The sequence below is a fragment of the Apis laboriosa genome, unplaced genomic scaffold, assembly GCF_014066325.1.
Source record: "Apis laboriosa isolate Shangri-la unplaced genomic scaffold, ASM1406632v1 scaffold40_cov151, whole genome shotgun sequence".
Taxonomy (NCBI): domain Eukaryota; kingdom Metazoa; phylum Arthropoda; class Insecta; order Hymenoptera; family Apidae; genus Apis; species Apis laboriosa.
The window spans coordinates 4,881,691-4,903,582 of record NW_025223180.1 but is presented as its reverse complement, the minus strand read 5'-3'; the positions used below and the strand labels follow the sequence as shown (position 1 = coordinate 4,903,582).

The 21,892-nt window shown below is 39.9% G+C and overlaps 1 protein-coding gene across 6 annotated transcripts in view; it reads right to left on the bottom strand.

Moving 5' to 3' along the window:
- Positions 1 to 21,892, bottom strand: part of LOC122715972 (lachesin-like) — a 312,154-nt gene that overhangs the window by 29,313 nt on the left and 260,949 nt on the right. For 5 of the 6 annotated variants that reach the window (XM_043938612.1, XM_043938611.1, XM_043938613.1 and 2 more), the window contains 3 exons: positions 15,296 to 15,580; positions 14,854 to 14,916; positions 3,621 to 3,776 (listed from right to left, as the gene is read on the bottom strand). In XM_043938612.1, the coding sequence (XP_043794547.1) occupies positions 3,621 to 3,776; positions 14,854 to 14,916; positions 15,296 to 15,580 (504 nt within the window). The remainder of the gene's footprint in view (positions 1 to 3,620; positions 3,777 to 14,853; positions 14,917 to 15,295; positions 15,581 to 21,892) is intronic. The other variant, XM_043938615.1, reaches the window with a different exon arrangement.

Sequence of the window (21,892 nt, the reverse complement as noted above, 5' to 3'; positions counted from 1 at the left end):
GACTGCATCGGGTAGTAGTAGTGGTGGTGTGCAACTGTCAGACCATAGTTTACATAACAGTGGACCGAACTGTTTGCTCCGAGTTTAATGATATTTCAATTATTGTCCTGGGCGAGATCCTTGTTTGTTGGCGAATGAAATAAGTTTTTAATGATTTTTTTTTTGAATCGAAGAGTTTTTCGAGCGTAATGGCGTGGAACTGTCAGATGGTCAATATATATAATAATGACAGTTTCGAACTGTTTGCTAGCAGAGTTTAATGATATTTCAATTATTGTTGGATGAGATCCGTTTCCAAGCGAATGAAATAATTTTTTAGAGTAGTATTAGAAGTATTTTGTTATGTTAAATGTGAACCAATGTCTTTCTATTTTACATAATATTTTGTATCCATAAAATTGTATAAAATTGTTTTCCTTCACTTGCAACACCACCATTAAATTATTAATCATAATTAAAATCTCTAAACGAAATTATATTTCTCTAAATAAATTCACATAACAAGAGATATAATTAAACCTTCTTACTCACACAAATTTAATCCTTACACCTTATATGAAATAAAATATAAATCTCTTAGCGTTTCAAAAATATATTCTGTCATTTCTCTGTCAAATTGCTTCATTATCGAGGATCAATAATAGCGTATCGTTAAACCATGAACGATTGCGCGCGCCTCGTCCAAATATTCTCATTATCAAAATTTCCTTGTCGTGAAAATATATTCTTCCCTAAAAGAAAAAAAAAAAAAAAAAAAAAAAAAGGAAAGGACGACACGGATGTGAAAGTTGCCGGCTAATTGACAGATTTTCCGGGACGGACAACCGGCGTTGATTTTTCCCCGGATCGGCTAAAATATCACGACGTTAACGGCCGTTAATGAATGAAAATGAATGGGCAACCGGCGGAACGATGCTTCACCGGTGACACGGATCGCCACGTGATAACACCCTCGAGGATATTTTATGGACGGCGTGGCACAGGGCTATTTGTATCGCGGTGACAAAACGGTAAATGCTCGAACGATTCGGTTCACTTTTCCTGGATACACGGCCCCAATGTTCTGCTCGTCGTTTAATAAAATTGGAAGACGATTTTCGAAAGATCGATTAATCGGTACGAATTACTGAGTTATCAGGGCACGAGTATTGTATTCATAACTCTTTGATTATTCGAATGACCGACGATGTAAATTTTGATTCAGGGGAGAGTTTTTCATCGTTGGGTTTCGATCGTTAACTCGTATCCAGCGGGCGAAAATATCGCGTTATCCGCGAAATTAAATTGTCAGATTTGGTAAATTCTTCACGATGACTTTTTTTCGCGACGATAAAATTGGAATATTAGGTCAGAGAATATTGGCGAGTGGAATCGATGGAAATAGCGCAGATGAAACTGAGGAGGATACGTTTGAAACCAGATTTGGATAAAAGTATATGGATTTTCTATAGGGAGGATGAAAATGAAAATGAAAATAATAACGGAGGAGACGATAAAATTATTAGATTTTGATCCGTAAATAGTAATGACACTTTTTATATAAAATTTAAAAACGAACTTGAAGAAAGAAAGATCGAAGAAAAATATACTCGAACGATTTGGAAATTGTTATATTTTTACTTTCTCAGACTATTTTGTCCACAGCTTTATTTTCAGCGTATCTTGCCGAACAATGGTCGAGGAATAAAGCAGCAAGAATCGAAGTTTGAAATATCTCATTGGGATTAATTACATAATAGCCAAAACATTGCCGAGGGCAAAGTTAAAGGTAATTAAACCAGTAATCGGATGCCCAAGACTTTGGATCTTACTGAGCTGAACAACGCTGGTCCAATGTTTTAAATCCCCACTTCGCTAATTTCGTAGTTTTCTCTTCATCCACATTACCCACTTACGATTGCAGCATTGTTTTGCATTACAACAGTAAAGAGAAAAGAAAGGAGAAATATTTCTTTTTCTTTTTTTTTTTATCTTGCACGACTCTGGAAATTATATCCGGTATCCGAATTATCGCGCACGTGATTACGCCGACGCCGCTTTTAAGACCGTAAAGAAGCCGAGGCGTGATCTTATTTGCGTAAATGAGAAAAGAGGATGAGCCGAAGGGTGGCGAGACGAAAGTAGCGGCTCTTCTCGCTTGGCCCGCGGCTGTTTTCCGCTCGACGCGCCTCTTAACGTTTTAAATTCTTGTCTACGCGAGCATTCTTGTAAACAGGCGATGCATTATGCAGCGCAAACAGGGTTACCCTTAAATTTCGCAAACGCGACGACGAGTTCACAGCGAGTTGTTCCGGACTGAAAGGTACCGGTCTTACTGGTAAGCAGATATCTCGACAAGAAAAAAAAAAAAAAGAAAAGGAAAGGAAAAAGGAAAAAAACGAGGGCGGAGCAATTTACGAAAAAGAGAGGAATAAAAGGTAGGCGTAGGGGAGTATTAAAATTCCTCGAGTTTTTGAATCTTGACCGTGAAATGTGAATCAACCAACTCTTCCCTATATATTTCTAAGCGTTCTACTTTCTAAAGAAAAGCTTTGCGCCATTCGTTTTGTCAAATAAAAAACGGTTCAAGCTTGCCAACTATATAAAAAGATTTGCTCTCGTACTTTCGTACGCTCTAAATACACGATCACTTTGAACAAAAGCTACGAGTTTCTTCGCGAGGAACTAGGCTTTTTAGAAGCTTTCGATAAGCTTGTGCGTCTCTTAAGATCGTTTCCTCGCCAGATCGCGAAACGTTCGACAGGGATTTTTCAAGGGAACTTTGTATATTTTTGAAACGACCGAGGCGTATTTTCTTTTAAGTTGCGAGTTCAACACTCGAGGAACTAACCCCCTCTCCCCTAACCCAATTCTCTTTGCACTTTCTTTTCTTTAAACTCGAGCCAAGTGGATGGCGCCAACGAGACAAGAAAGAAAGAAAGAAAGAAAGAAAGAAAGAAAGAAAGGAGAACGTATCTTGCTCCTCGCTATATCAGTTTCAAAGCGACGGCAAAGTTTCGTCGAAAATCGAATGTCAAACGTTTCACGATTAGCCCTTTCGCCCGCGTGAACGAGATACCTCGATTCTAGCCATCCTCTCTCAACAAAATACCCTCCTCTCGCGTATCGTGGAACGAGACGCGAATTTTTTCCATTCTATTTACTCACAATTTCGTTATCAATACCATACACTAGCGAGACATGCCTCGTTCACAATACACATCCCCACGATCATCTCCCACGACATCATCCACGACATCTCATCCTCTGCAGAAGGGTTGACTTGCTTGCGAACCAACCCTCGATAACGCAACCTGTTCCCCCTTCCCCCTCGTGCGTTTCAATTCGATCTAGTGCGGTGCACGCGGTGTACGTAAGTGCAGAATATCGCGTGACAAACAGCGTCCTCTTCGAGGGCAGCGCGGCCAATTGCGAGGGGAGGGAGGGAGGGAGGGAGATGCGTGTGTGATTTGCGCGTGCGTTTGCGTGCGTGGCGTAGAAAATCGGGGCGGGGCGGGGAGAGGAGGAGGAGGAGGAGAACACACAGAGAGAATAATAGTCACGAATAATGACAACACGACTGTAAAAAACGAAAGAAAGAGCGGGAGAGGGAGGGCCAGATGAGAGAATGCAAGCCTCACCTGTGCTCTGCCCACCACGTAGCTTCTGCTCTGGCCTCTCGACCCTCTCCTCGCTCGGGGGAGGCGGCCTCTCTGTCCTTTTCGTATAGTACGGGTTGTACGAGGATGGCCACACGGTGGTCGGCCTTTTTGCTGGTGACGGCGTGCTCGGTCGTCCTGAAAATAGATTAGGACCTTTCTCATCTAACCCAGCCAACTCTCTTCCTCCCCCTCGCTTTCCCCTTCACCAACACCGTCTCTATATTACTTACTTCGTTCCTCTCCTTCTTTTTTTCTTCCCCCCTCCTCTCTCTTTCTCTTTCTCTCTTTCTCTCTCTCTCTCTCTCTCTTTCTATTTCGAGCTTCACTTTAGTTTCGCTTCTTTATCGTTTAATCCTCTCGCATCTGGTTTCCCCCGTGTATGTACATTTCGTGTCGTACAAGGGTGGACGAATTTCACGAGAAGTAGAAACACGATCAAGTAGAGAGGATCTCTTTTCTCGTTTCTTAATTGAATCTCGATCACAGCTGCGCGAGATAGTCACGTAACCATGGGAGCTTAATTCTATGCGCAGTTTAGCCACCTATCTCGTTCGTTTTTTCCTCTTTTTCTTCCCCACCCGAAAAACGATTAAACCGGACCCGGCTCCGGTATACATATACGACGCTGTATCGGCCAACGTTACGATCGTTATTCCGAACGAAATCGACGAAGCGAGAACTCCAGCATCGTGTGTGTGTGTACATGCATCCCCTTTTCCCTTCCCCCTTCGAACATGGACGAAGAAAGTTTAGGCAAATTCCGGATATCTCATCCCAACGTGAACTTTGAAATACCCTTCATAGAAGAAACTCACGAAGAAAAAAGGAAGAAGAAAAGAAACAAGGAAAAAGTAGAGAGCCATCAAAAGCACTCGTCGAGCATATATATATAAACATAGTAGGAAGCTCGATACAGGGAAGATCTTGTTATCCTTATCAATCGGTTAATCCAAGTAAAGATCAGTTACAATCGTCGTAAATTTTTTTTCCCTCCCCGAAAACAACAAACTTAAATCCCTTCTTCGAGCGAGCAAACGATCAACGTTTCCGCAAATTTCACTCACGGAACAGCTTCGAGCAAGATCCGGGCAGATTTCTTCTTTCCTCAGAAGAAGAAAATGCGCGCGATCCAGGTTGGAGATTCGGACGCGCGATGAAAATCGTGGGCCGGTTTGATGAATTCCGCCAGCTTCTTTGAAAACCAGCCAAGTTCAACTTGTTGCGTTTCGATGGAGGACGGTTCCGTCGAATCGTGCGCGGCGAGGAGAGGAGAGAAAGGGCTGCACAAAGACTCGCTCGATGGAGAGAAGAAGAGAGAAAAAAAAAGAACAAGAACGGAACGCTCCTCCGATTTCGGGTCGTGATTCTTCACGATTCACGGTCGGACGAACGTTCTTCTCCTCTCTCGGCTCTGATCGGCCACGACGACTCTTGCGGGATAAAGTCGTTCCGGGAATACCGCTCTCCAACCTCTTCCAGCTTTTGACCCATCGAAGCGGGCGGGCGCAGGATTCATGGGATGCACGATCCATAAGCGAAGAATTTCCTTTTTCATCGTTTGAATTTCCTTTTTAGGAAAGGGATTCTGCTTCGAAACGTTATAAACGTATATACGCGTAATGATTAGATTTTTGTGGATGTATATGCGAAATAAAACTCTTATCAAGGTGAATAATGACAGATGGAATTGAAAGAGAATAGAGATGTCTTATCTTTTTTCCTCGAATATCACTGAATATTTTGGACTTTTCTTTTTTTTTATAAATTCAAATTCGACGATATTTTCATAATTCATAATTTTCTGGCTTAAGAAACTCGAAGAAACGCGATGTTGTTTATTTAACATCTTAACATTTTAAAACAGAGTAATATTGGATAAAAATGCACCCGTTGTGTCGGGATTAACTCGTTCGCCTCGAATGATCGAGGGGGAGAGGGGGATGATATCACATATACCGGCGAATAAACGAGGCAGAGGAATGGACGAGCAGCAGGTATTATTATATCGGGAAGCTGAATGAATTTGGAATTCCACCGGTCAGAGGATCCCTTCTCGTGTGCAATCTCGAGGAATCGGAAGTTCGTTCACGCGAAATACGCCCCCCTCCCCCTCGAAAAAGCGCTAGAAACTGGAATTTCTTCGAGGATGCGAGCACACCACCGTCTCGAAACTTGGTTGGAGGAACTCGATCGTTTCGGTACTCGACCAATTTTATTTATTTATTTTTTTCCTCTTCTTCTCCTCCTCCTCCTCCTCCTCCTTATCCGCAAGAATCGAGTCCTCTCTTCATTCTCGAACTCGGGGCCAGAGTTGCTCAAACTTCGTAACTACGATGGAAACCACTCCTCGATTCGAGAATGTTGCACAAATATGTCTGTTGCTCCTTCCCTCGAGTTTCCCTTATAACTTACGACGATGATAAAATGCTTACTTAACTAACCGGGGATAATATTTTGATTTGGGGCCGAGATGGGAAGAATCATGTTGAAGTGAATTAATCGAGAAACGCGTCTTGGAATTTTTCATTTAAATTCTCAAGTTTTTCTGATAGATGATTAATTCGATTAATCAAAATATTAGGGATATTGTTTTTTATTTCCACGTCACATTGGAATACAACATCGATCGTTCTTCTTTATTAATCTCTCTACTCGTTGATGTACATATTATATTTGCAAAGTAATTTTGAATAATACATCCATATTCCATATTCCAATTCATCGTTTTAATTATTGACTTTTTAAAATTATATTTTTGTGACGAATCTCTTATGATGCATTCTTCAAGCATTTCTTCTTTCTTTAATTACAATATTGTACAGTTACACCATGTCGATCATTGTGAACAGCTTTCACGCTACGAATTTACAGGAAGATTTTGAACACGTTTACGTAGTCAGGTATTACGATAATAGAACAGAGATTCTATTCTATTCTCTGATAAATAACAAATTTACGTTTTTTCCATCGAATTCCGATAAGTTTTGAAATTAGTCTCCAAGCAAGTACAGAGAGGTACTACACTCGCAATGAAAACAAAACGGAATAGCCAAACTGAAGTTTAAGATCTACATTCGCCAGAGGCAGTCCCGAAGCAATCTTTGCCCACAGAAGATTGAAACTTTGGTTAGATGGTAATTTTGCTTAGCGAGCATCAACCAAGGGTGCAATTCAGATTCATGTCCAACACGGGACCGTATAGCATTATACGTATCGCTACCCTTCATACGGAGTCGCTGTTTGGTAAGATGATACGCCACTCATTACCGACTCTCATAATATTCAAATCTGTCCTATGCGCAACGATAACAACCGACTTCAACTTTCTTTCGTCGTCAAAACGAATATCAATAAGTACACAGAGATAAAAAAAAAAAAAGAAAATTATTGAGAATAATTCGTCTAATAATTTTTCCATTACGACTCGAATTAGCAACAATTCAACGAGATCAGAGAGATATTTATATAAGAAAATTTTCGAAATACCTGGCAAATCCGTCTCATCAAAAGCATTCGAATCCTACGAAACGAGCCTCCATCTCTGTCCGACATCTATATACCTCTATACAGAATTTACATTTTAAACACCGATTACAGGAAGAATTTCTCGGGGAGAAATTTCACCGGCTCGTTAACAATTTTCCAAAAGCATGCGAGATTAAACGCCCCGCTCACGGGGACAAGAAATAATTAATTTCCAGGTAAGAGGGGAAACTTGCACCGTTGCGAATAAGAAGTATCCTCGCCTCGACCGTAGCTGGTCCAAAAATAAACAGGTGAGCGGAGGGCTTGCAGAATCTCGAGAGAGAGAGAGAGGCATCCACTCAATTAATTCCCTCCCCGGATACCCTCCTGCCCGCGTATAATCCTCCTCCAACCCCGTCCGTATTTTCAGAGCGCCGTCCGTTCCCGTGAAATATTCCGTCGTGTTTCCCTTCCGCGCCCGCGAGAACAACTTCGCCGGAAGACCTTCCCTCCTTTCTTTCATTTCTGGCTGGCAAACAAGCGACCCTTTAAACACCGTTCGCCGCCGTACCTACGCGAACAAGACGATGACAGCGAGGACACGAGCACGAGCACGAGGAGGACGGAGGGTGGCGGGGGTGGCGCTAAAAAGTTTTCGAATAAAAGTTTAAATACGCCCGGGCGAACTTTGTTTCGTGGCCTTTGCAACCCCTGTCCCCCTTCCTTACTCGTCCACCCTCGTCCTCGTAACAATATGGCCGGGTTACTACTACCATCTTTGCCGAGTTAAGAACACGCTCTCTCCCTCTCGTATAGTACCCTTCACGTAGTAGAAAGGCACGCCTCTGTACAACGGTGTTTCCTTTCCTTACCGAGCAATCGCGGCCAACCTCGTATTTCATCCGCCACACCTTCGAGGCCCTTGTTGCTTCCCTTTTTCTTCCATTCCCTTATCCTTTCTTTCCATCCTCTTATTTCCTCTCCAACTTTCCGCGTATAACTCGTTGAAAATTTCAGGATACCAGCCCCGCCGTTACGCGGCAACAACCGTGAAAAATTCGCGGGACAACGATCGTGGATCATTCCGCTTTTATTCCCGGCGATGGGAGCGGAACCCCCTCCTTTCCTCTCTCCTATCCACGGCGCGGATTTTAAATGGAAAAGTTCGAGGGGAAATGGTTCGACGTGGCCTCTCCTCATCCTCTTTTCCCCGGCGGGGGCAGAGCAGGGATCGGCCACTTATTAAACGAGAGGATCACCGAGATCCTAAACCGGAGAAATTAATTCCAGTCTCTGGTAAGAAGGATCGAGCGGTGATCTTGGATCCGCGAGCAGGCGGAGGGATCGGTCGGAACTAATTCGATTGGAGAAGCGATTCGAATCGGACCCGGATCTCTCGCGCGTGTACGAACCGATTGAACCGCGATTCGAACGAGCTGATGTGTTCGGGGAGAATAACTATTGTTTTCATCTTCCGATAATAACCAATTACGTGAACCACGTTGAGATTTTCTCGTGGAAAAAATGTCCACACGGGATAATTTAATCGAGGAAAGAGTGATTTTCTACGTCGAAAAAGTATATCTCGTTTTTGATCGAGTTCGAACAATTTTTAAATTGATTAGATTTTTTAGAAAGAATTAAATTTGATAATTCATCGATATACATGACACCGTATATGTTCAATGTAGATTTAAAAAGTAAAGAAAGAAGCTGCTCGAGAATGAAGCATTTTTAAAATGAAAAATTTTCTTGTTCTATATTTTTTCCGACGTAAAATCAGCTCCTTCCACGATTCCATCGATTGTTGTTGGATAACTTGCATATAAGCCTCCACGGCGTGCCTCGTTTCGATCTCTTACGATTTCCCTTCGAACGAGAGCTTCAATTTTACATTTTCCCGAGAAGATGAGACGTCCCAAAGGAGATACCGGTTTCGGGAAGAGAGATCGATCCCACCGTCGTGGAATCGATGGATTCGATAAACCATCTTCGATAAACCCGCGTCGTTGGCCAGAGGCTAATACCAGAAATAATTCCGCTCCTCCTTGCTCCACGATAATTAATTACGGCATCCAGGATCGATGGATGTCCCGAGAGACGACTCTAGTGTGTCGAGGCATTATTAAATATCGTATATTCTCGTGGGCCTAATCCCAACCCTTCGTCGAGAGAGGGCAGCTACTAACGAGGGGATGGAAGGGGAGGGGGGTGAAAGAAGAAGTCGAGGTGGAGGCGAATATTCGAGCGATCGTAAAGTTTGCTTTTTGAAAGAGGGAAGATTTAGGGGCGTGTTTAACGAGTTATAAGCCGAGTTGTAAATAATGATGCCGCGTTGTGCAGATTTCCTGGCCGGGCTCCGACTTTATGAACGCGGAAATTTGTAATAAGAATTTATCTGGTTACATTGTGGATTTAGCATTTAGGATTTTAGGAACGGTAAGCGGTTTTTAATTCTCGATATCAGATCGTTTCACGGTGCATACAATATGGGTATATAATTATGGGTTAAATTAAGCTACGATACTAGTGCTAAAGTTTTCAAATTTTACAAGTTGGTTGCGAAAATATCACGATTTTAATTTCTATATTCGATACGTATATAAAACGAAATATCGAAAAGAAGAGAGTTTTTATGAGATAAAAATATTCGAATACTATAAATTTAACTCTCCCTGTAGATAATCTCGATCTCATTTGTAATCCGGAGTAAAATTTCATTCTTGAATTCCTTTCGAAAGAATTTTTATTTTTGCTGATAAATCTTCTCGCTATTTGTCCGGCCGAATGATGTAATAAAGCAGAGATTTTAATAAATATTTCATAGTTTCTCTCTCGAATTTGTTAAAACTTGTTAAAACAGCAAAAGAAAAAGATAATGTCCAGTAATGTTAGTAGTTATAAAAAGCGCGAAAAATCTTGTATAAAAATTTAATATTTGGTTCAATAATAATTTACTTATATATAGAATTAAATACAAACATAGAGAACTAAATATTCTCGCGATATGAAAATTTATTTCTTTCGTGCGCTGTAAAATGTAAAACACCTATGTTTCCTTATCTTATTTATACTTGCTGATATAGCATAGAAATTGTCTGAATATTTTTTGCGACCAACCGTATCTAGAATAGATACCGATTAAAATTGTATAAATATTATTATATAAACATTCACGACATCTTATCAGTTTAAACTAAGGATACTCTAAAAATAAACTGTGACTAATAATGCAGACATAACAATTTCCTCGATCGAAAACCTATCGCTACTGTAATACTACACGCGAAAACGAACAACTGTATACACTATCTAAACCGAGGACACACGTACACACACATTCGGAATATTTTTTGACCGATTCCGCGATTTTTTCTTTTTTTTCTTTTTTTCAAAAGAGTCAATAGCGGTTCCATCCGATGTCTGTTCGCGACAATACAATTCAGCTTCGCACGAGACCGCCAGGACAACGGTAATTGAATTTTAAATGCGCTTAATTAGGTCAGCAGCGGGTAGCCGACCCGACAATATAATGTCCCGATATAAAATTAAAATCTTCCTCGAGATTCGTGGATGGGCTTCGACGATATGGCTCGATAAATATCGAAATCAATACGATATTTTCAATAATTTATACATTCGAAAGTCGAATGCGGATTTGCCTCGAGCTATTTTGATCGAAACGCGTCGATTTTTTTCTTTTTTTTTTTTTTTTTTTTGCTTACTCGTTATTATAAACGAGGGAGGGAAACGTATCGGTATTATGGCTTCTCCGTTGACGAGCTAGATCTCTCTTATAATTTTCATATTCGAGGAGAAAAATATTTGAGCAAACGTTTGAAATTTAACGCGCTTCGTCCATTAATTCTCAGATTGCTTCGGGTGCAATATTTATTTCGAAAGCGTGGATTTGTGGATTTTTTTTATTGTTGTGTATAAAAATGAAAATTTGGTAATTTTCGTTTATATCGTTTTTCGTTTATATCTACAACGATGATAAAAGGAAATTATATATATTGGACAAGTCGAACTGTCAGTTTTAACTGTTTGATATCGAACGACCCGAGATCGATAACATTTGCTTGTAACTTTATTAAGTTACAAATAATCGAAGTTTGGATTGGATAAAGATGAAAACAGAGATGTTTATTTTTGGCCTTTATAATCGATCTTTTAAAGAATGTTAATTGAAAATTAATACCTCGTATATCATAATTTTCAGATAATGATGCAAAAAACTTGTCGTTAATAATAAATATTTTCACAATATATAGTGAATTCTTCGCCAGATCGTTTAAATTTAGAATCAAAATTTCGAATTTCAAAAATTTCCTGATCAAATTTTCGAATTCTTTCGAAAAAGGATTTTTACTTATTTTTAAATTAATTTAACCGAGCGAACAACTTATATAAACTTCAATGAGTATCCAAAAAACAATAAAAAAAAAAAAAAAACGTGGAACACAAACGATCCAGATTGATGCAAAGAAAAAAGCAATGCCCAGAATTATATTCAATTTGATTCATTATTTTTCTTCCGTTTCCACTTTTTCATTATAATCCCAAAATCCAAAGAAAAATTTCAATACGATACAAATTGTGAATTAGATTTTAAAATTGGAAGGGCCATCCTTCCTTACCATCCTCTTCTCTTCCTCCGTTCTTCCGTTAAATTGTTATTTCGAATTCGGAGGAAACGATGGCACAGTGTTGTTAGGGAATGGAGAAAAGCCAGGTGTCACGGGGTTGTCGATCGATACATCAACCTCGAAGGTCTCGCTTCCGCTTTCGCCCTCTTATCTGACCAGATAAGGAGCAACGCGGGTCCCATTGGAAACTGTTCGGTGGCGCTTAACGTCCCATTCGTGAGTTATTGCCCGCCACGGTCGGGGTCATTAATAATTCGCTAATATTAAGATTGATTTCGAGGCACGGAAGGCGACGAACACGAGCCAACGCCAGATTTCGCGAAACTTTCTCGTTGCAGTCAATCATTCGCCCCGTACATTACGATATTACGATAAAACTGGGAAACATTTGGGCGGTGACTGACTCGAAGCGTGACAGAAATATAATTCGAGAGGATCGTTACGTCCTTATATTTCCTCTCCCTCCCGACGTTTCTAATTTTAAACGGACGAGGTATAGGAAAATTGCACGATACCGAAACTTTTGTTAATTATATTCGATGTACGAATCAGATATAATACAGAGATACGTCGCACGGATTTCGTGTTACGTAAAATCAATGGAATTTAAGTTTAAAACTCAAATTATGTCTGATATGAATTTTTTCGTCGATCGAATCCTCTTCAGAATTTGACTGTTCTTGTGTTTTTCTCGAATTTTATTATCTTGGAATTTTGTCGAATAGAAAGCGTAGAAAGTCTATGAATATATTTGGGGTTAAAGGTTACATTATACTGAATATATGAAAATTTAAAAAGTACGATTACATTATTTTTCTCGATCAGTGGAAAGATGTTATTTGTTGGTTTAAGATATATACTATATTACTATATACATTGGCTCGTTACAGGGCAAATTGTACGACAAAGCTCGTACAATTGGATAAAACTGTAAACTATAACGAAATCTAACAATAAATTTCGGCAACAGAAGAGCAAATACGTATCCATATATATCCGAGACTTTGAGATGGAAATTGATTTAACTACGTTTCATATTTTTGTTGTTCTAACTTATTCGAACATTTATAGATCTTTATTATTTGACGTTACACTCTTATTTTTTCACGTACAATTTATTGACAAAAATTTGTATGAGGAAAAACTGGGGCGTCCTATATTTCTTCCGACACCTATTCATTCATTCATGAACCCATGCATTTATACCACCGTTTTCATAAATAACTGGACACTTTGATCGATTTGCGGTAATAAATATTTTAATCTTATCAAAAAACGCGCGTATCAAAGATGAATTAATTCCGTGAACTGATATTTATTTCCTTTTTACATCGTCGCTGGACCAATTATTTATTAAATTAAATCCGCTATACAATTTACCAGCCGCCTAATCAAATATTTTAACCAAACAGAACGTGTCCCAAACGTTAAATATTTTTTTTTTTTTAAACGCATCCTTCTCTTTCCATCCAATTTCCCGTCGCGTCGTTTTTCGATCCAAATTCATCCGTCGACTGATCATCACTATTCGATGATTAAACGAAAGAGAAATCGCTTTGAAATCGTTTTTCGATTCGATCGAATCGATGATAACAACGTGTTCGAGGGACGCGATTACGCGGATAGGGAGAAAAATGTCAAGGAACAAAGAATCTCGTCCCAAGTGGAAATCCCAGGGTTCGAGATTCGGCCCAATGGGTAACGGGGCGCAATTCGACAATAATCCACGGTTTGCCGGGCAAGGTAAGGTTGGAGTAAAATCGCGAAGCTTAATGGTGGTAATACCGCCGCGGCCGAGCCTTGGTATGGCGTTAATAATGCAGCATATTGAGATTGGTTTCGCTACGGGAACACGGGGCCAGAGCCACAGGGATCTGACCTAGGCATCAACCCAACTTATTCACGCCGCTTTAATAATACACCCGCCAATGTGCACACGCCGAGCTAACCCGCCTAATGCAAAGATTAGATTCGAGAGGTGGAGCAGCTATTCTCGAGGATCGAGAGGGCCCTCCCAATGTTTCCATTTTTCGAGAAACAACGCTTTTCCGAGTCAACGTATAGATCTTCGGCGCTTGGATCTTTGGTTAATTAAATCTCTATCTTTGTCGAGAATTTCGCAATGTTTTGTTTTGTTTTTTTTTTTTTTTTTGAGAGCTTCGATGGTATTAACGATAAAATTTTGGCGTAGATTTATTTTCGAAAATCGAGAATTCTCTTTCGATATTTCCTTTTTTGAGAAAAGGAATATAGCTTTCGTAGATCGATAATAGAGTTTAAAAGTTTAGAATTATATATATACTTTAATTTATAAGTCACTAGACACAATAGGGAATAAGAATGTGTACAGTAAGTCATTTCATTTTTTCAAATTATATAAGTATATATGGAAAGAAGAATCTTATAAAAAAAAAATTAAATTCTTAGAAATTTACAAAAATAAATTCACGTATGAAAAATTAACCATTAATGAAAAATTAACCATTAATGAAAAGTGTCCCATGACTTTTGATGAAAAAATCGAGTTCCTCAAAAATTATTGAGTTTTTAAACGTAATGAACGGGATGAATGGATGGAGCGATAGAGGTCGGATGGAATCGAAAAGAGATTTAACCATGGTACAAAACGGATGTCGTTAACGTATCGAGGATGTACGTACGTAGTCGATCGTGGGGAAACGTGTCCCCTCGAAGGAATCGAGACAACGTTTCTACTGTTCTCCGACCAAGCGTGAACTTCAAGCGATCGATATCGACACGGGACCCTCGTCTAAATTGTTTGGATTACAAGAGCAAACCCCTTGATCTCCCCGTGAAATTTAACGATCGAACATTGCTACGAAATTTAAATATCTCATCTCTCTACGGCTCAGTTTCGTTTTCGACCAATTGATTAAATTTTCATCCACGTTCCAACCGATCGTGGATTATTCGAAAGATGCGAAAGGGGAGCGATTTTAACGGAGATAGTGAAAATAATACACGGATACAATGTAGAAGAAGAAGAATTGTCTCGATGAAGAGGGAAGCGTCGGAGAGGACTTACGTGATATCGATACAGGGGGCTTGAAGTGCAATGTATTCAATGAGCCTCTCACCTTCTTTGTTGGCGCTGCTCTTGATCTCCGTGGCTTTCGGCGCAGCCGATGGTTTTGGAATCTCTGAAATAAAAATTATCTTTAAGAATCGGTTCTGATTCGAAGCTAATTCTCGACCCATCTTCGATCATCGATCGATCATCATTCGAGTTACGAATGCTACGAGACAACCAATTTCGATTCAAAAATTGTGTTACAATATATTTTAACTTTTTAATATATTTTAACTTTTGGCTGATTACTTTTCGTAATCAATTCAACGTTGTTACAATTGCAATACTATTGATATTCCATTGATGAGAGGAAATAAGAAATTGCATCAGAAACGAATTTAAACTTTTAATTTAAAAAATTCTAGAATCTCGATCTATTATTTAATTAATTCATCATATAATTTTCTTATTCATCGCTCCTTTCATTATTCACAAATGATTCATCTTACCATATAACCTGATCGAGCCCTCTGTCTCGCCCAGCGAGTTCTTGCTGATGCAACGATAATTGCCGAAATCACCAGCCTGTAGATTCCTTATGGTCAGCCTCATGTACGCCCTGTAACTGTTCTCCATGATGCTCGTCGTGTACTTCTCGTTGGACAGTATCATCTCGTCGCCGAGGAACCAATAGCTCATCGCGCGTGGATAAGCCTCCGTGTGACAATCGATCGTTACGTTCGTGCCAGCTGGTGCGCCGACCAGCTGATTCGGCACGAAGATCATCGGCGAAACTTAAACATCGAACGAAGGATTCGGTTATTGGTCCATATTCGAGGGATCCTGTACGCGTCGAATTAATAATCGTTCGTAGAGACGTTCGAGGCAACGATTAAATCGACATGGATGTGGAGGGGGGATTGCTGGTTAGATCCGTTCCACGATTTATCTTCCACGAAATCACTGACCATGAATTATACCGAGCTATTCCCGCGATTATGGAGATCGATAGTCGGTGTGGTGGTGAAGTTTAAAGCATTATGCATCTTAAACTATTGGTTATTGTATGTATTCATTAACGGACTGTAATTTATTTTCGATTTGCTCGAGAAATTTAACGGAAGAATTATGATTGTTGGTTTGAAAATGAGAACTTAATCGAACTTATCGATATAAGAGTTATTCTTTCAGAAATAAACATATTTATCGCGTAGTTTATCTTATTACTTATAAAATGAAACTTTATTAAAATTAGGAAGAATTTAAATCGTTGTAACTCCGAAGATAGTGACTTCCGGTCGACGAACGAACGATCGTTAAAACGTGGACTCTTGCCCTTTAAAACGCTTTTTGATTTATCTCGATACGACTTCCGGTTTCCGGAATATCCTCGTGTAAAGGAAAATGTAATATTCAATCATTATCTCAACCTCGATTAAACTCTATTAAAATTAGAAAAAATTTGAACCGCTATAACTCCGAAGATAGTGACTTCCGGTCGATGAAAAGCGATCGTTAAAAACGTGGATCCTTGCCCTTTAAAACGCTTTTTGATTTATCCCGATACGACTTCCGGTTTCCGAGATATCCTCGTGTAAATGAAAGCGTAAAATTTAATCTCGATTAAACTCTATTAAAATTAAGAAAAAATTTGAACCGCTATAACTCCGAAGATAATGACTTCCGGTCGACAAACGAGCGATCGTTAAAAGCGTGGATCCTTGCCCTTTAAAACGCTTTTTGATTTATCCCGATACGACTTCCGGTTTCCGAGATATCGTCGTGTAAAGAAAAGTGTAATTTTTAACCGTTTACCATCTCCATCCTTGTCTCTTGCTCGGATCTCTCGCTCGCACCTCGTCTCACTGACCTATCTCAAATTCCAGACAAATGACAGACGCGATTCCTGGAAGGACGTAGTACGCGATTCTTGGAAGGACGTGGGATTCGCCCATTCATAATCTCTGTCTATATTAAACGCTATGGAAACTTTTATTCCTCGATATCTCGGCAACCGATTGAGATATCGGGATAAATCAAAAAAGGATTTCAATGGCACGTTTTCCTCTATTTCCTGAATAGATTTCAATGACAAAATTTTCAGTTCTTTTTACAGATTTTTTCACACAAAAAATCGAATTTTCGTGAATAAAATGATCGACATATTTTCTATATACTAATCAAATATTTGAACACGTTTCAGTTACATAAAAACCCGCACTCTAATTATGAGATAATGGAATAATATTATATTCATTTCTTATTCAGGACTAGTAGGTGAAAGATTTTTTTTTTTTTTTTATACTTTCCTTCCTTAGCTTCTATTTTTCCAATCTAAGCAATGCTATCAACGTGACATAAAAATATTTATCAAATACATTTCTTCAAGATTTTCAAATGCTTATAAGAATATGAAAGAGGAAAAGCTTCAGCCTTGTTCCATCTTGATCTAAAAATTCAAGCGTCGAAATGGATAGCGAAGAGAAGAGAAGACATCCACAGAGAGAGAGAGAGAGAGAGAGAGAGAGAGAGAGAGAGAGAGAGAGAGAGAGACTTTCGGCCGGGAGCAATAACGCGGTATTGTTTAACGCAATCCCACTATATCTTTTCGTTTCCATCTGGCAAATAGAGTTGGCCAGAAACAATTTCCCGACTCGCGACTCTCTCTTTCCACTTCTCGCGGACCGCTCCGCGTCGACCGGCAAAGAGGGTTGCAGGTGAAAAACTTTCCTTTCCTCCGCGACCAAGTTTTAACCGTGGAAGAACGAACACGGAGCGTTGATATACCTTGTAATATTCTCCTTCCACTCTTCTTTTGGAATTGATCAAATGTAAATATTTGTCCCGGATAGCTGTGTTTCTACCGCGTGGAAAATAACCGTCCATAGTTTAATTCGAGCGGAATAAACGCGGAACTCGAGGGAAAACTTTGTCGCGGTTTCACGAAACCTTAGGATTAGAAGAATACATATATATATATATATATATATATATATATATATATATACCATTATAGAGGCCAATCAACGGAGGTAAAGTCAAATTGTACGATCTCAGAGGCGGCACGGTTTTAGGTTCTAAAGGGACCTAGAATTTTTCCTCCCCTGGCTGATCGAGGGATCCTAGTATTCAAGCCGTTTGAACAAGTTATTTGGGGCAACCTCGCCGAGAACTTGATTAGAACTGGCGCAAAGCTAGTTTAGAGATTAATCTCAGGGATGCAGGTCGCGTAATTCGGCCAAGCTTTCGCGTCATCGGTGACTTCCTAAGCAAATTCGACGGGTCGACCCGACGTTTCTGCCAGAAATAGACATTTCGATTTGATCGAGCCATTTAACGAGAACTCTATTATTTCCAAACGTTTCAGGAAACTGAAATTTCATCCAATTGTTATTTGCTTTCCGAATATATTTTTCGCCCGAGAATATTACCTCTAATGAAATCATTATTTAATCCGTGCCACGAAATCTTTAAATTCTTGAAGTTTTCATTACATTTCCGTCTTCGAACAAATGAATTATTTGAAAGATAAAAATCTCCAACTTCAAACATCTTAACTAATCTATATCGAAAAATGACGAAATGTTAGAGCGTGAATTAAACAAGATCATAATCAGTAGCACGATTAATTTCACGAAGTTACACAGCAATGAGCCTAGAGTAGAGAAGAAAACTGGCGTCGAACGAACTTGGTTAACCGTAGACGAATAACAACGGAGCAGGCGGTGGTTGTAACTATCTCTCGAGGTCGGCCATTGGCGGTATGCATCAGGCTCCCCACAAATCCACAAATTGCCAGCGCCGGCCCTAATTAACGCATACTTCTCCCGATTTCCCACAATAGACTCTATCCACGCCGGACGTCAGCCTTCCCTTCCTTCCTTTCGTTTCCACCTGTCGACCTCCCTCCCTCCCTCCTTCCCTCCTTCCCTCCTCGCCTCGGATCCTTCCTTTCCTTCCAGCCGCTCCTCTCCAAGAAATTAATCCATCCGACGTCGGCTCGCGTTCGTATCGATCGAGCCATTTTGCATTTTTGACAGTCATCCCGATTTATTATACGCGAACGATATGCTCGAACAAACTACCCCCTCGTAAATATATCCAGAAACAAGAGAAGGATAAAACGAATACAGGGATGAAAGTGGAACCGCGTTGGATTCGCTCTTTCATGGAGCAATGAATTTGCTAGTCTTTTTATAAAAGGACTCTCCCGGTTCAACGGCGTCTTAATTATCCAAACTCGGGATGTAGCCCCGTTAATTAGTCGAGGAGAGGTTTGTTGGTTCCGAAGCTCTCCTTATCGCGTAATCGAGCAACAAAACTAATCCGATTCTTACGGTTACCTTATCTTCGACTTCTTTCCCCCCCTCCCCGAGGGAAACGAGATTCTCTCGCAACGAAAACCACCACCCCAACGAATTCTGACGTATTTTTAACTCGAAAGAAGAATTAATGCTCGCCCATATTCCCATATTGTTTTTTTTTTTTTCTCTCTTTACTTTTATTCTTCCTTTCGTTTCGAGGAAGAATTAGGAGGCAAGGATGACGAGGTGAAAAAAGGAAACGAATCGTTCATACCCCATCGCTTTTGCCAAAGATTAGAATTTGTATAATGCGAAGGCAGAAGAGGGTTGGAGAGGGTTGGAGAGGCATTTAAGTGGACGGTCGCGGGCCTTTTGTAATCCGGCAAGGACACCTCGGATCCGCGCGTTGATCGAATATCTTTTTCCGCGGACCCACCCCGGTAATCCGAGATAACCGTTTCACCCCTCATTTTTCACTCGCCGCAAAAAAAGCCCATTCTCCTCGCTTTACCGCCCCTTTTATCGCCTCCCTATCGGAATGATTATTTTTTTTCTTTATGCTCCACGATACGAGCGACCAGGAATATTTTCGATTCGATTCGACTCGAAAGAGGCGAAGAGGGATTCGGAGCAAAAAGTAAGGCTAGCTTTCCATTCAATGATGTCTGATGTTAATAATGTGATTGGTTTTTCAAGATCGTGTCGAGCTCCACGAGCTCTCCTTTTATTAAATTTTATTACCACTTCACACAAATTTTTATCCTTACCAATTTTTGCTCCTGAAACGCAAGTTGATCAAAATTAACAACTCTAACGTTGTGAAAAGTAAGAGAAGGATACGTGACATTCAGAGAAATATGAATATGTAACATGAGTATAGCTATGTTTAATCGTTAAATGATGATGAGATAAGGGAAAAGTGAGTCTTGGAACCATCGTGAAGCGAACAAAGAAATATATTTCTCTCTGTAAAACTGTAGCAGCCATTTCACCATCCTTGCGAAACGTGGTTACGATTGTTCGATAAATATGTGATCTTGGTTTCCGTATGCATACATCGGAAATATCACGACAAGAGAGGGGTTTATTTCGATGGAATCGATGGAAAGACAAGAAAGTTTCAGTGGAATGGAATGAAAGGTTGAGTCGAAACCGCGCGCGCCGACAACTTTCTAGGAAGAAAGATGAATATCTAAGATACGCACAGACAAAAGCTGTTTCTTTCGCGATCGGAGCGGAAACCGAGATTATCTGGTGCACCCGGATAAAATATGTCCTCCCCAAGCGCTCAAAGGGGCGCCACGCTCTGCCCCGCGGTGTCGTTCTCCTTTTTGCGAACACACCGTTGAACAAAGGGGGTTGTTGCGAGTGGCGCCACTAGAATACGTGAAACGAAAATCTCTGCGATATAATCTGGATTAAGGAGAAGGAAGTGTATTCTCTGATGTTTCTGGATGGCCGCTCGACCCGGAATAAATTGTTTCGAAGCCATCCAGAAAGGGATTGCAACGTTTCGCTCTCCCAAAGGGATCCCTTCTCTCTCCGATTTTCTAAAGAGCATCGTAACAGATTATTGTCGTCTTCTTATATTTTCTGATAGTTATATATAAATACGAATAAACATGATAAATTGTTTTCACTATAAATGAACACGGGAAGAAGAGATAAGTATACCAAGAGTAAAAATAATATTAAGATATTCTTATGTACTAATTATTATTCAATTATTTTAATGAATTATTTCTACAAATTATCTATACAAATACGCGCGATTCGTTCATTAAAATTTCGACAAACTCTTCCTATTTCCTTACTTTGATCAACGCAACGCGAATCGATCCCATTTCTTCTTACGCCTTAAAAGGCATTGATATTTTTAATCTAATTTGCCTGGTGGACGGGACAAATTGGCCAAAAGATTGAGGCGGGGTCGGGGAGAAGCGGTAAAAATTATTCAAACGCATCGCGGCGAGGCGAGGCGAGGCGAAGGCGGAGGGGAAGAAAAGTGGCGGTGCGGGAGTTGGGGAGGCGGAAACGGAATGTTCTAAATAAAATATGTCCGCGCCCTTCTAAATATTCAAAGGGCAGAACGCTGGCTTGTGCCTTTTCCTGCTTCTCACGGTTGTTGCGCCGCGTACGCGCACAAACATGGCGTCAAGTGACACGAACGGATGGAACGCATAAAAGGGAAAAATGACCAGCAGCAGAGGGACTCGCGCTCGACCTGCCCGCTATTTCCCTCGGGTTCTCCGTAACGACGCATCCGCTCCACCTGTCCTTTCCTTCTTTCCTCGTCAAAGCCGAGGCTCGACGCGCGAGGAACCGTCGTGGTTCGTGAAATTTAAAACAATATCGAAGATTCTTTTTAAATTTTTTTTTTTTTCCCGTGAAATTTCGATTCGAATCGGAGGAATTGCGTTTAATTAATGGCGATGTTTGTTGTAGAATTTATTATGTCGATCAAAGTAAGCAATTATTTTTAATCTCTTTTCTTATATAAATTTTTTTCTAATATGGTAAAGATAAAGAAATAGTTGTTTTTTGGAATGTCAAATATTAAACGAGTCTTTTTACTTGAATACTTTGAAAAATATTAAAACAGAATTATTATTAGAATTTATGTAATTATATAGATTTTTGATTTTTTTTTTTACTTTCCACTGTTCGTGAAACTGAATAATATTTTTTTGTTGAACATTTCAGAATTATATTGTAAGACAAGATAAGACAAAAAGCTATTTAACATATAAAACTGAAAGCTAACGTTTTAATGTATTACATAAAAAAAAAAAAAAAAAAAAA